General features: G+C 41.0%; 1 protein-coding gene across 2 annotated transcripts in view; it reads left to right on the top strand.

Annotated features, from left to right (window-relative positions):
• The window catches only part of B4GALNT4 (beta-1,4-N-acetyl-galactosaminyltransferase 4), a 233,145-nt gene extending 218,751 nt beyond the window's left edge, over window positions 1-14,394 (top strand). For both annotated transcript variants that reach the window (XM_070766261.1, XM_070766268.1), the window contains exons 15-20: window positions 1,012-1,325; window positions 2,133-2,286; window positions 4,347-4,419; window positions 4,528-4,681; window positions 7,915-8,041; window positions 12,682-14,394. In XM_070766261.1, the coding sequence (XP_070622362.1) occupies window positions 1,012-1,325; window positions 2,133-2,286; window positions 4,347-4,419; window positions 4,528-4,681; window positions 7,915-8,041; window positions 12,682-12,796 (937 nt within the window). In that variant the 3' untranslated portion in view covers window positions 12,797-14,394. The remainder of the gene's footprint in view (window positions 1-1,011; window positions 1,326-2,132; window positions 2,287-4,346; window positions 4,420-4,527; window positions 4,682-7,914; window positions 8,042-12,681) is intronic.
• Window positions 14,395-15,809: the final 1,415 nt, after the last annotated feature.

Below are 15,809 nucleotides of genomic sequence, written 5' to 3'. Positions count from 1 at the left end.
TAAGAATGGAAGAGAATTATGTGAAGGGGGGCGTTATCACCAGAATAGATAAGGGTGGAGTGAGCCGGGGTGGCGCAGCAGGTAGAGTGCTGTACTGCAGGCCACTGAAGCTGACTGTAGATCTGAAGGTCAGCGGTTCAAATCTCATCACCGACTCAAGGTTGACTCAGCCTTCCATCCTTCCGAGGTGGGTAAAATGAGGACCCGGATTGTGGGGGCAATAGCCTAGCTCTGTTAAAAAATAGTGCTATTGCTAACATGTTGTAAGCCGCCCTGAGTCTAAGGAGAAGGGCGGCATAAAAACCAAACAAACAAACAAACAAACAAATAAACAAACAAACAAACCTTCCATTCAGCAATTAGGTGTACTCTAGGGGAAATTGTTACAATTTATGTATTTATAGGATGTGTGTGTTCTCCCCAGGATCTTGTCAGAATAAAGGAGACAAAACAATGCTATATCAATCAGCTAATTTATTTATTTATTTATTATTTAGATTTGTATGCCGCCCCTCTCCGCAGACTCGGGGCGGCTCACAACAAAGTGAAAACAATTTACAACAAATCTAAATTACTATTTAAAAATATTTAAAAGACCCCATTTTCTAAACACACATACATACAAACATACCATTCATAAATTGTATATACCTGGGGGAGATGTCTCAGTTCCCCCATGCCTGATGACAAAGGTGGGTCTTAAGGAGCTTATGAAAGGCATGGAGGATAGGGGCAGTTCTAATCTCCGTGGGGAGTTGGTTCCAGAGGGTCGGGGCCGCCACAGAGAAGGCTCTTCCCCTGGGGCCTGCCAACCGACATTGTTTAGTTGACGGGACCCGGAGAAGGCCCACTCTGTGGGACCTAATCGGTCGCTGGGATTCGTGCGGTAGCAGGCGGTCTCGGAGATATTCAGGCGGTCTCGGAGATATAATGCAAGATAGTTTCTTGAAGGAGAGTCTTTGATGTGGCCCAAGGTTCCGTATGACAGCTTTCTGTCCTTCCACTCCCCAGCATCTACACTCTCTTGAGAATCATTAACGTTGAGAAGCGGCGAGACACAGCGCGAGGCAACCGCTATCTGATGGAGTTAGAGCTGATGGAGAGGGGCCAGAGAACAGTCCGGCTCTCAGAATACATCTATGTCCTGCTCCACCAGGGCAAGTCAGAGGACAGCACTGAAGTCAACCCCGAAGGGCCTGCAACGGTGTCCACTCAATCCCAACCACCACCTAGTGCCTGGAGTCTTCTGTATGGAAAACCCATCCTCTGCCGACCTCTGCGGCTCAGCTGGAGGCATGATGTTATGGTACATTTTGTCGTCCCAGGTGAGCTATGGCCCCCTGTATTCCCAGGGTTTGAAAGGCTGCTTTTCCCAGCAGAATTTGCATGAACTATGAGGCAGAGGGCAAAACAAAACTGGAGATCAACCATAGTTGAGTTGGGGTTAAAACCAGTTTGGGGGGGGAAATCACTCTTGGAATATACATTCTTTTTTTCGTATTGTCTTCATGTTTAAAAAATAATAATAAATCAGGCAAAAGAAAGAGTGATGCTTGAGATTTTTGCCCAGAGATGAATTTGCTTCTTCCTCATTATTTATTCTTTGGGACCTTGTTGACATGAAATGAGAGAAATTATGGGAGGAGAGTCTGTCTATGCTCCATTTGGGAAGGAAATGAGAGAAGGATAAAATGATTAAGATCTGTACACCATGAAAGGACAATGGCAAATAAAAATACTGATATCCCAGATTTTAAATTATGTGTTTTTGTTTGCATTGGTAAATCCCATATTCTATAACAAGGAGCTACAGAAGGAGCAAAATTGCACTGGTCAATAGGTGAAATGAAAATTATATTGGTGCTTAGCTATATTGGCATCTCTTCACTGAATAATTCTTACATTCTGCTGTTAGAAGAATGTAATGCTCAAATACTGAATTTCTATGCACCAAAAACTTCTGAAATCTTTTGAAGTCATGATTAAAGCTTATGCTGAGAATTGTCCATATGCCCTTACTATTGTGTGTCCATAAGGATAATTTAAGCCTTTAATTAGGGGAATGTTTCCCCATGAACACTCTATTGAGCTTTTGTGTTAAAATGACAAAAAACCCTGTTCGTATCTTGCAGTGAAGAACCAAGCACGCTGGGTACAGCAGTTCATCTCAGATATGGCCAGCCTATTTTTGAACACCAAGGATGCCAACTTCAATATCATATTGGTGGATTTTGATAGTGATGACATGAATGTGGAGAAAGCACTTCAGGAGGCTCACCTGCCCAGGTAACCCAAGCAGTGAGGAAAGCTTCAGAACTATTGTCTCTGATGGTTCTCCCTAAGTCCTCATTGCTAAATCTTAAAACTCCCAAACCTCTTTTAATGACTGCAAATGTTGCCCAGTACTTTTCTGTGCAACATATGGTAGGTTCATTTAACCACTAGGGAGATGGAAAGCTGTTTTAATAAAATCTGCTCAATTTCCTCTCTAAACTTGTCACTTCATTGCAAACAACTTGTTTTCTTCAGTATGTAGGGGAGTGAGGCTTCAGTAGCAAAGGATAACAGCACAAATGAACCAGTGCTTGAAGAAATGCCAACAACAGCACAGCTATATAGAGATTGTAACTTGTTGCTTATATCCTATTTTTATTAATTAATCAATTTTTATTAATATTGCTTCTTCATTGCTTATTTGACCCCTATGACAATCATTAAGTGTTGTACCACATGATTCTTGACAAATGTACAATTTATTTTATGTACGCTGAGAGCATATGCACCAAGACAAATTCCTTGTGTGTCCAATCACACTTGGCCAATAAAAATTCTATTCTATTCTATTCTATCAAATTGTGTGTGTGTGTGTGTGTGGTGTCACTAGTTAATGCTGTCATTCTATTAAACCTGTTTGAATGAGTTCCTAGTTTGATTAATCATTTTAAATATCAAGATGATAAATTAATAAGCAGACAGCATTCCTAGAACTGCAGTTTTTAATCAGTTTTATTGGTATGCTAAAGCTAAGTAACGAGCCTATGTTTTAAGAAGTGAACCTCATTGAAAACAATGGATGCATATCTCACCTTTTATACATTCTTCAGCCAAAAGGACTCCCAAAACAACTTCCATAAATCCCATTCATTGAAAAATATACATAATCAGTGAATCAATAAACAGACAGTAATATTTTGGCTAATTTTTTAAAATATAATTATTCCAAAAGCCAGTAGGCAGATATAATTGAAGGAAACCAAACCACTTAAGAATCTAAGAGAGACACCAGATATAAGAAAATAAAGAACAATCAGCTTGAAGTCACCACTATTATATGGAGCCTGTCCCCAGGATTAATATAGAGTAAAGAAAGAAGAAAGGCAATTATGACTGTGATTTTATAACCCAGCTTGAGCATGCTTAAGGTTAACTCAGCCTTCCATCCTTCCAAGGTGGGTCAAATGAAGAGCCAGATTGTTGGGGGCGATATGCTGACTCTGTATAACCACTTAGAGAGGGCTGTAAAAGCTCTGTGAAGCAGTACATAAGTCTAAGTGCTATTGCTATTGCTCAAAAGTCCTAGCTGGCACAAAACAATTAGACACTCTCCAGTTCAATTTTCTAGGCATGTCCATTTGAGAGTATGGCAACTTATGGGTTTTAGGGGGTTTTTAAAAAGAGAAAAGAGCAGAGAAGAAGTAGAGAGGATGACAACGTGCCTTACTTTATCCTTGCCTATTCTCCTTAGTGAGAAGCAAGGGGCTCCTTGCCCTCCTATTGACAATCTAAACCCAAAAGGGGGGAAAGAAAGGGATGAGAAAAGTAATAATAAACAACCGTAATGAAAAGCCAGAAGAGCTGAGGAAGTGGTCCTGTGATTGACTTAAAACTTTGCAACAAGCGCCTGTGGATACGAACATAGAAATAATTCCATGAATTCAATAGGATTTATGCCCTGTTAAGCATGCCGCCTGAATTAATCTGAGAAAGCTCATTCTGAATTTCTGGGCCTCCAAGTTAAAGAACAGTTCCTAATTATCCATTTGTTTTTACGTCTCTTGACTTCAATTATCGTTCTGTAATGAGCAAGAAAATGTCAATGATTAACTTTCCTTCTAAAAATAACTGAAGAGTTCACTGATTTAAAAAGTTACTGGCGAATCTTTTGATACGAATTTATTTACATTTGATTAAAAAGTTAAAGAGTTAAGTGTTAAAATGCTCAAATGTATAGCCGCTTCCTTGATACTGGGAAACCTCCAGTATTTAGAGCCATTTTGCTGAAAAATTTTTGGTTCTGGCTGGCTTCTCCCATCTCTGTGTCTTACCTTCTTGCCATTCCTTTACAGGTACCAGTATTTGAAACGTACAGGGAACTTTGAGCGCTCTGCGGGCTTACAGGCTGGGGTGGACGCCATAGAGGTGAGACCCAAGGGAGAAGCGAGTGGGTCTTCCTGAGAAGTGGGAGGTGTTGAATGTCTGCTTTGTTCCCCACTCATGGTCTGCCTATGATGCTCTTTCATCCCTCAGGATGGCAGCAGTATTGTGTTCCTTTGTGACCTGCACATTCACTTTCCCCTCAATATTCTGGACAGTATCCGGAAACACTGTGTGGAGGGAAAGCTGGCCTATGCACCCATTGTCATGAGACTTGGTTGCGGGAGCTCTCCACGGGAACCCAACGGTAAGGTACCACCGCTGTTGCTGCTAGGAAACCATTGCTTGTGAATTGGTGCAGCATTTTCAGGCACAGATCGAGGAATCATGGCTAGTCCGTTCCTTCAAGAAGCCTCCGCTAAGTAGTTTTGACATAAAAGGCACTAAATGGTAACACTGCCAAGTGTGGCTGCTCAATGAAAGTCGTCAGCATATGGGTGGCTGTTTTAGTGGAAAGAGCTGAGAGGAAGCATACTCTTTTAAAAAAAAAATGTACCATATTGTTGCTATTAATGACTTATTATTGTATAAATGGGGCCATATGCTTATTCTCTAAAGTCTTCGGGATCATCTGAGTTTTGTGCAGTAGACATTCCTTTCTGCCCAATATTCATCTCCTAAAATCTGTTTCATGGTTGTAACTATTTTTGAAAATATGAAGTAGATGACTTCTTCTCCAGGGGCAGACTGTCTTTGCAGAAAAGACAATATAGGGAAGGATTTGGACCAGAGGCCAGAACCCTGTGCCAAATGTTGCTAAATTCCTATTCCCAGTACCCCTCACTCTTGACTAGCGCTGCTAGGATTTGTAGTTCAGCAAATCCAGAAGGTTACAAATTCCTTATCTCTGATACAGTTTGAGTACAATGATCATTAAGGCTATTTCTTCCACGACTTTCTATATTATTTTCCAGAATGGATCAGAAGCGGAATTTCCCTGATATTTAGACAAGCATCCAGGAAGGAGAAGTCTTGTATGACATTTGAATAGAGATAATTCATCTCTAGCCAGCAAAAGTAAGATAGACAAAATAGATGTTGGGGAGAGCTATGCAGTCCTAGTCTCCTAATATTTTCATTATGGAGACTATCAACAGGAGGATGAGGTTGAAGGAGACAGAATGGGAAAGTTGTCCTTTTACATGGCAAAGAATGGCTTACAAGATTCTTTCAGGTACATTCTAATGAGAAATAATATAGGCATATATCATTGGTATATAAATAGCACGAATACATTAGATTTAATGACATTGTAGCCTTGGAGAAAGTCGACATTGTATGCTAAATAAAATTAGATTTTGCTATTTTTATAGATTGATCAATTGACTAAAATGTGCTTTTCCAATTGCTCAAAGCTGTTTACAGCTAATCATAAAAACACAAAACCAAAAGTGCACCAGCACAATGAAATAAAAGTGCATCCCAAAAAAGAGAATTAAAAAAAGGTAGGCTGCAATTACCGGTGCTTGTTTTGCATACTTTAGTTGTGCTTCTTCTGGGTGTGGAGAAAGAGACAAGGTCATCTATAAAACCACTTTGGAGTTCAGCTCCTACTGAGAGCAGGAATCCAAATGAGAACATCATAGAAAGATGTCTATCCAGCCACTGCTTGAACACAGTCAGCTGTTTTCCATCATGGAAGGAAATCACCACCCCTCTGGATAATTGACTTCAGTGCTGATTGTTAGGAAGGCTTCTTTCCAGCATTCAGTCCGAATCTGCTTCATGGTAACTTACATCCATTGTTCCATGCCTTCCACCACTGGTGAAATCTACTTGCCTTCTCTACTAGTTTGGAAATGCACATTTTTTCACCATCTGCACATGTGCAGAAGAACTTGCAGCCTTGCACATGCCCAGAGGGTAAAAAAAAAATAGCAACATCCAGGTGGGTGGACGGAACCTTGCACCACTACTGCCACCACTACTGGCTGCCACTACCAATACACTGGAACCTCTAGTATTTCACCTCTGCCTTGCACTCTGGAATGAGTGAGCCAGTCACTCTTTCTAAGTCCTAGGAAGATGACTATAGCCAAGCATTTCTGAACAATTTTGCCAAGAAAACTTCACGGACTTGTCCACACAGCTGCCAAGAGTCAAGAGTAACATGAAAGGGCAAAAGGGGGGAAAATGTAGGAGCTGCATCAGTTTCTAGTAGACGTTTGGATACAATTTCAAGGCATTAGTTTTGCTAAAAAAAATGTGACTTAGATCCTCAATAACAGGTGTCTTCAAACTTGGCAACTTTAACACTTGTGGACTTCAACTCCCAGAATTCTCCAGCAGCACAACTGTTGACTGAGGGAGAGTTTACCTTCCCACTTTCTACAAGGCAGGAGGACAGGCTGAGATCTTCTCCCTCACGAGGAGGAAATAGGCCTCCCTGATGGGAGCCCCTCCCTTTTGACTCCTCCCTTGTTATCTTCAGAAAGCAATCAAGACTAAACGCTTTCCCAATAGCCTTTGGGTAAGAAGATGGAGTTGAGTTGAAGCTAGCTGACCCAGAAAGGAAATATTTCATAGTTTAACTTATGGTGTGGTTTATTAAGTGTTTGTCTATAGTTTTCATCTCATTGTGAGCCAACTGGACTATTAGGAATGGGGGACACATGAAATATTGTATAAACAAACAAAACATTCTGGAAGGATGCAATAGGAAAGCCACTTCATACTGCATCAGGATTGGAAGACTGAATGGTTGGAAGACTGAAGAATGAATGTGTATCTTTTTCTGTTTCCATAACTGTTCCTCATAAGTCCTCCAGGGTGGGTTCCTGGGGGTTCACAGGGGTTTGGGAGAATCTAGCTAAGATTCTGACCAGTTCAGAAGACTCCGAAATCCCACTCCTGGCTGGCTTTACCCACCACAGCTCTCACCTCCCAGGAGTCCCCACATAGCTCGCTTTGGATGCAGGTAAGTGCAGAGCACATGTGGAGGCTCAATGGGGCCTCTGAGGAGCTTCCTGAGGGCCTCCAGAGCCTAGCAAGACCGTTTTCATCCTCCCAGAAGCTCAAGGAAAGCCTCTGGAGCCCAAGGAGGGCAAAAATGCCCCCCCTTGCAGGAAGTTGGCTAGGCCACACCCACCATGGCCACACCCACCCAGCAACTGGGCAGGGCACCCTTGTTAAAGTCCACCCCTGAAGTCCTCATGTTACACCAGGCCCATTAGAAAATTATTTTCTAGCATTTGATTCATTAAGAGTGACAACATTCATTGTGGAGCCAATTCTTTACTAATTGGAAACCAGTTTGATCTGAGCAAACGTTTCAAGGGACATGAAGGGCTGGCGTACCCTTTCCCTACCCTAAATTGGTTCAAGTCAAGGTTACCTCCTCGTTTCTTTTGTATCTACATGAGCTAATGTCGTTTGCTATCACTAAGTGACATATTTCTATGATCTATACAGGACCATTCAAGCTTTTGATGCTTTCCATATCAAATCTGAAGAAAGAATTCTTGGCTTGTCTTTTCTCAGGCTACTGGGAAGTAAATGGCTTTGGCCTCTTTGGGATCTATAAGTCTGACTTTCATCGTATTGGGGGGATGAACACAGAAGAGTTTCGGGACCGCTGGGGCGGGGAAGACTGGGAGCTGTTGGACAGGTGAGGCTACCCTCTATAAACTCCCCAGAACTCTTCTGGCCCCACATCTCTTTTGGCCCATGTTGGAATTCTACTGATCACAGCAAAAAAAACCAACCCCAGACTATTTTACCTGAATAAATAGCTAGGTATATTAGGCAGAGAGATATCTATTAATGATTATTTATATATTTGGTTTTATATCTGCAGGATTATTAAATTATTTGCAGGTAATGCTTTCCACTTCTACTGTCCTAAGGACATAGTGAGCTACGATTTTATTTATTTATTTGTTTGTTTGTTTGTTTATTTTTCATTCATTCATTCATTTCTCTATTTATCTATTATCTATTTATCTATTTATTTATCTATTTATCTATTTATCTATTTATCTATTTATCTATTTATCTATTTATCTATTTATCTATTTATCTATTTATTTATTTGATGTCTATGCTGCCCACTCCCAATGGGACTCGGGGTGGCTTACAACAATATGAGAAAATACAGTACAATATAAAAGAAGTCAAATATTAAATTAAGACAATTTTCAACAGGCAAGGGCAATCTGAAGTATATTCCCCACCCCTCCCCATAACCACCCTTCCTCTCTTCCAGCTATTCACTTTTATTATATGTGGGGTGGGAGTTGTGGAACTAACTGTAAAAAGGCCTGGGCTTGCAAGCAAAATCTAAACTGTATTTGAAGCCTGTGCAAAATCTAAAATGTGTTTGAAGCCTGTGCAAAAATGCCTTTAGGCTATTAGCCTATTGAAGGTTTCCTTTTCAAGTGGCAGAGACAACATTTTCCCTCTCACAGAGAACTAGACTGCTACACCCTCCCTTGATTGAGTCTAACCCTTCCTTCACAGAGGGAAATTCAGTCTCCCCAAGTTTTTCCAACAATGCTTTTAAACTTATTTTTTACTTTCAGATGGTCATCAATCTACAGCCATAACTGGGACTGCACCTTTGGCCATTTTACAATATTTATAATATTTATATTGTAAACTATTATTTTACAATAATTTTTATGACTGTCATGAAAAGAGTTGCCGTGATCATAAAGCAAATCCAGCTTCCCCAGAGGGTTGTGCGTTTTTTGGGGGTTTTTTGCTGGAAACTGACAAAATTGTGATCATGTAATTGCCTGTATTAGGTCACAAGTGTGAGTACAGGTCACAAGCCATTTTGCCAAGACTTGTAACTTTGAACCATCATTAAATGAATAGTCATAAGCAGGGGTGAATTGCTATTACTGCCATTAACAACTTTAGTTCTTGTGCATGCGCGCGTGTGCACGGCCCAGTATGTTTTCAGCATTATTTCTTTAGGCTTTAATAGCCAGGATCAACAGTTTAAGTTGGACTTCCAAGCAAATAGATTCAAATTCTGAATTTGTATTTAATTTTTCTAAATCCTTAGCCATTATGAATGTTTTAGCGCTACATTCTGAGCTGGAATTTCTCTACCCTGTAGAACTTACCCAGGAAAGTGGTATACAGGTAGTCCCTAACTTACAATAGTTCATAGTGATTGTTCGAAGTTACAATGGCAGTGAATAAAGTGACTAATGACCATTTTTCACACGATCATTATAGCATCCCTGTGGTCATGGTGGCCGACATTCAGACACTTGGGAATTGACTCACATTTATGACCGTTGCAGTGTCCTGGGGTCATGTGATCCCATTTTGTGACCTTCCAACAAGCAGAGTCAATGTGAAAGGCATATTCACTTAACAACTATATCACTAATTGAATAACTGCAGTGATTCCGTTAACAAATGTGACAATAACATTTGTAACATGGGGCAAAACTCACTTAACAAATTTATAACTTAGGCACATAAAGTTTGGGCTCAATTGTGATCATAAGTCAAGGACTATCTTTATATAGACTGAAAAAGAAGAAGAGAATCCTTTCAGGACTCACACACACAATTAGGTCCCTTATGGCTAATTCAACTTAGAAGCAGGATGGGGAAGAGAAAGGTATTATTGTGCCACAATAACTAGTTTGAATTTTGACACATTCTGGGATCTTTCTCCAAGATTTAATACACCAATAGGGACTAGCACAAAATTTTTCAGAAAAGTAGCACATACTTTTATTTTTACCCAGCCTTTCAATCAGGTATAAAAGTCACCATATACATTATCTTGGTTGCATTCTCTTCTCAACTTCTCTTGGTTCCCCCCTCAATTATACAAGCTCTAGAGCAGGAGTTCCCAATCTTTGCAACTTTAAGACACGTGGACTTCAATTCCCAGAATTTTCCAGCATGGCTTATTTTTGTCAGCTGTGCCCAAAGCAATTCATACATACTGTATAGTATTTCTCCAACCACATACATTCTTTCCCACAGTAAGGTTACTGTTTCCCTTAGTGTAGTCTCCATGAATCAAAGACAATCTTCCATTTTGAAAATAAATTATTGGGCCAGAGGGTGGGGGAACCTAGTCCCTTTGAAGTAAAGGCAGTACATATTCACAATATAAACAATGTGTAAGTCAGATGCTCAGCTAACCACAGACTCCTGCATATCCCTAGGTAGATCAAACAGTCTTGTTTTGCCCGCTGGAAATGGTTTGAGTTGAGACTTTGTCAAATCTTGAGAAAAGGAGTTCTAGAATCCTAGAATAACCAATGAGGGCGGCGCCCAAAATGTTATGCAGGGCAACAGGTTTGCTCAGGTTGAGTATGCATGTTTGCTTGGAAACTAAACCCATAGAATTTAATAACACTTTCTTCTGAGTAATACAGCAAAGAATTATAACCTTAGCTGTTTGATTTGATGTACCCATCATTTATGTTTACTTCTAAATGTAATCCTGTCCTTAATGAGGTCTCCTTATTAAAGTATAAAGTAGTCTTGATAAATTGCCGGTTAAAAGAGACAATGTACAATAAGAACTGGGAAAACAGTAGGTATAACATTTTGACTTCTTTGCAGCTAGATGTGTCAACACACCAACACGCATCAACACATTTGTAATTTATTTAATAACATTTAAATGTGGGGCATTACTGTTTAAAAATACTGGGGCAGTATGTACAATACAAGCGGCTAAACTTGTTACAAGCTGCCAAGTGTATGATACCTCTATAGGGAGAATGGTGTAATTGAGAAGACCACAGGATCTGAATCACATACTTACTGATACGTAAGGCTATATACGAGGATTTTGCTGGCAGGCCACATTTAACATATGAGCCCGTTGATATTGGAAGAGTATAAGGGCAGACTAGATGGACCATGAGGTCTTTTTCTGCCATCAATCTTCTATGTTTCTATGTAAGAGGCATTATTTCAAATATTCTAAACCAATTAACAGACAGCTGTCTTCATTCCAAGCCCCATGGCTCGATAAGTGGCAAATAAATGGAACCAAGTTTAACAAATGAGGCCCAGTCAGACATGGGCAGTAATAGTTTAAGGCCTGATGCTTCACAGGCCAATTTAGTATCCCTGATATCTGGAGATACTAGTATTAATATCTAGGCCAGTGATGGTGAACCTTTTTCCCCATGGGTGCCAAAAATGCATGCACCCATGCTATCACTCATGTGCAAGTGCCCACACCCATAATTCAATGACTGGGGAGGGTAAAATGGCCTCCTCTTCCCCCTGGAGACCATCTGGAGGTTAGAAATAGCCAGTTTCCAAACTTCTAATGGGCCCAGAAGACCCACTTTTTATCCTCCCCAGGCTGTAGGGGCTTCCCTGGAGCCTGGAGAGGGCAAAAATGCCCTCCCCCATTCCCCCGGAGCCCCTCTGTAAACCAAAAACACCCTCCCATAGCCTTCATGTGAGCCAAAAATCAATTGGACAGCATGCACATGCATGTTGGAACTGAGCTAGGGAAATGGCTTGTGTGCCAGCAAATATGGCCATAGGTTCACCATCACTAATCTTGGCTGATAAATGTCTGGATGATCACTAGTGGGCAACTAGGAGGTCATCAGGATTTTTTTCAGGCCAGGTATTGTAGTGCTGGCTGTTGCTCCAAATCACGTCAGCCAATCCATATACAGTGGTACCTCATGATACGAACCCCTTGTGATACGAACCCGGGGTTCAGAAATTTTTTGCCTCTTCTTACAAACTTTTTTCGGCTTATGAGCCCACTGCTGGGCGCCACCACCCAGCTGTCACCTTTTAAAACAGCCGGGGGGCTTTTCGGCATTCTCCCGAACCTGAACCCGAACTTTTCAGGTTTGGGTTTGGGAGGCCGCCGAGAAGCACCGCCGCCCGGCTCTCACCTTCTGAAACAGCTGGGGGGCTTCTCGGCGTTCTCCTGAACGCCGAACCCGGAAGTTCAGATTCGGGTTCCAGAGGCTGCCGAGAAGCGCCCAGCTGTTTCAGAAGGTTACAGCCGGGCGGCACCGGGCGGCGGAGCACCGTTTTTGCGATCGGCGGTGGCATTTTCGGCCGATCTGGAGGCTGGAAAGGAGGTGGGGAATCCCAATAGGGAATTCCATGGGCGGAGCTTTGACGTCACGAAGAGGTATTACTGTACAGTATATGAAGATAGCTTCCTGTTCTGCATGAAAGGGTTCTGTAGCAGATGTTTCTTTGGAAAAGCTAACTCGTGATTTTTCTGTCTCCTCTTTTTCTTTTCCCTTCCATCACCTGATTGGCCACCGTTGTTTCTAGGGTGCTTCAAAGTGGGTTAGAGGTAGAACGTTTGCGACTCAGGAACTTTTACCATTACTACCATTCCAAGCGTGGCATGTGGAATTCACATGGCAAGAAGACCCCCAAAGACTAAGCGCCAGCTCTGCTATCAGTTGGAGCCCTCCTCCTGGTCTTCTATAAGCAGGAACAAGGAAGCAGCAGCCACTGGATTCCACAGTATGACCCAGCACAGTTTTTTCTACTGCTACAGGTAGCCTTCTGGATGCAACATCCGTCAGAGGCCAGACCAAGAGCACTTGTAGAGCGGAGGTTTTCTACAAAACTACTATTTAAAGCAAACCATGTTTATTTTGGGATATATTTTTTTTGTGACTTTTCTTAAAGGGTCTAATTTCTTAGTCAGCAATTACATTTATTAACTCAGTAGTGCTGAAAGGCAAAGAGTACTGCTAATAGGAGAGTGAGGCGAGCCCACCAGTATTACTGCCAACCGGGAATGAGCTGGTTCAGCTTCTCAAAGCTCATGTAACTGCCAGGAAAAAAAATTATGACTGTATTTGCCCTACTTTAACTCCTGAAGTGAGCAGGGAAGAGGGAGATTCTTCAATATGTCACAAATGGTTCATTCTTGATGTGTCTAGGGCACTGCACACTTTCATGCCCTTGGGAGAAGCTGAAGAGAATTGGGAAAAAAATTCAAAGGGGCATAAAAAGACTTTTATGTATTGGGCGAGAGGTGCTCCAGTTTTATTCAACACAATTTTGGATTTTTTTTTGTTACCTGCTAGCTCTGCTGCTTTTGCTGCTCCGGCCCCACAGCTATATTGTGCCTCAGGTAGGAATTGCTCCAGAACGCCGCATACAATAGAATTAAAAATAACTATTTCCACTCCCAAGGAGAAGATAGAACAAACACATTCCCCTAAAAAATGAGCTTTATAAGGAGGAAGGAACAGTGAGGAAAGAGCTCATTAGAACTTTCAGGCTCCATCCAGCATTGTTGGGTGTGATTTCTTCATCAAAGGAATGGAAAGTATTTTAGATTTTCTGTTCTTCTATACCTTTGGGTCATCTAAAATCAAACCTCCACTTTTTCTCCACTGGGAGACACAGGTAGAAAGTAGACAGGATGTAGAATTGACAAAGGAACAGGAAGCAGGAAGTGCAGCTGGCTCCCTCTCCTTCCACAACATAGGTAGTTGCTTCTGAATATCTTCCACATTTTTCTTCATCTGTTCCTTGGTACAGACCAAGACTGGATGCCTATAGAAGTTCTGGGTACAAATTCTGAGTTGTAATGGGTTTACAGTAGGAGTCACTGCCCATACTTCCCTACTCTGTGCCATGTTAACAGAGAATCCAACTTCAAAAAAAACCCACCACATCCTTTTTATTTGACAGAGACTGAACCTAAGAATGTAGACTAGGGACTGAATAGATTGACTTGGTAGGAAGGGGCTGCCCATGTTTTCCCCCACTCAATTACTGTTTTTGGAGCAACCATCTCTCTTTCTATACAGTGCATCAAATATAGAGAGTGAATGAGGTTTCACTACTTTTCTGGCTTCATCTTCGGGTTGCTATGGTGAGAGTATCAAAACAGGAGTAGAGAGAAGGGCAAAACAATATTTCCAAGCTAATTTCTGTGAAATTATGAGGTAGAAAGCTGTTTTCAGAAAGTTATGTCTGATTTTTTTTAATGGATATTGTTATTAAAAAAAATAAAGTAAATGTCCTGGTTCTGATTTCTTTTTTCTTGAGTTTCTGTTTTGTAAATTCATTTGAAGTCACGGTACGAAGTTTCCTTCCTGCAGAGGTCCAAACAAACAAGGCCTGCAGTGTTGATAGGAGACTCTTGTTTAAGCTCAACTGCTGCTTCATCCAGATCATCAAAAAGATTTCCCAACCTCTCTGCCAGGTGCTGCTGTAGCACTCAACCAGATGCAGTCTGTTTTCACCAAGTAGGGAACCAGTCTCATTAATTCTTTCATAACATACTGAACTGGGTAATGTGAGCTTATCAACCCAATCAGCCCTGGGCTTAATTGTTACCCCATAAAGGCCCAATGGTTGGGGCTACAATCCCTCCTCCAGGTCAGCATATCAAGCAGACATCTATGATGATCCTCAGTCATCCAGGTCGTAGTTTTTCAAAAGGCAACTGGGCTTCCTTTGTCTTTCCTTGAAGATGTTTCGCTTCTCATCCAGTCAGAACTCAACTGAAGAAACTTCTTGGATGAGAAGCGAAACAGTTTCAAGGAAAAACAAAAAGTCCAGTTGCTTTTTGAAAAATCACCTTTGGAATTATCATGCATACAAACTCCAGAGGGCTAATCTAAGGCCAAGCCCCTTCTTTCTCCTGCCAGAATGGACAAAACCCTGGAAAAACCCCTTTCCAAATATATCTCCATTTTGTTCTTATCCTGTAGGCACGCTGTGTGAAGCATTGGTAGAAGTAAACACACAAAAGGATAAGATGAGCTGACTGCTGTTCACATGACTGGAACATCTGGAATGATGTGCTGTCAATAGCAGGAGAGGAGTATCTTGAGGGAACAACTGACTCAGAAATGTTTTGCATATATAGCCACTTATTAGAGCAGTTTACACCCAAGAAAATATACATGAAATATATTTTCACCTGAAGCTATAAACAGAGAATGTAGTATCGCACACAGAAGTGTGATACAACACTCTTTAGTATATATCAAGTATAATATTCAGGCTAAAGCCCAGTTGATAAACCCTTAATCAGGAGAAGGTAAATTTATTCACCAAAAATTTATTTATGAGAGTTTTCTTCCATTGTTTGATAACAATAAATGATGTTAAAAAGAGTCTGTTTTCAAGAAAAGAGCAGGAGATGTAACTCTGCAAATTTCTGAAAAAGCTTTTAAAAACTCACCATGAAAATATACTGCTCAAAAAATAAAGGGAACACTCAAATAACACATCCTAGATCTGAATGAATGAAATATTCTCATTGTATACTTTGTTCAGTACAAAGTTGAATATGCACAACAGCACGTGGAATTGATTGTCAACCAGTATTGCTTCCTAAGTGGACAGTTTGATTTCACAGACATTTGATTTACTTGGAGTTATATTGTGTTGTTTAAGTGTTCCCTTTATTCTTCTGAGCAGTG

This window comes from Erythrolamprus reginae, chromosome 1 (genome assembly GCF_031021105.1).
Source record: "Erythrolamprus reginae isolate rEryReg1 chromosome 1, rEryReg1.hap1, whole genome shotgun sequence".
NCBI classification, from domain to species: domain Eukaryota; kingdom Metazoa; phylum Chordata; class Lepidosauria; order Squamata; family Dipsadidae; genus Erythrolamprus; species Erythrolamprus reginae.
The sequence above is the reverse complement of the archived record's forward strand: the minus strand, read 5'-3'. Positions and strand labels throughout refer to the sequence as shown.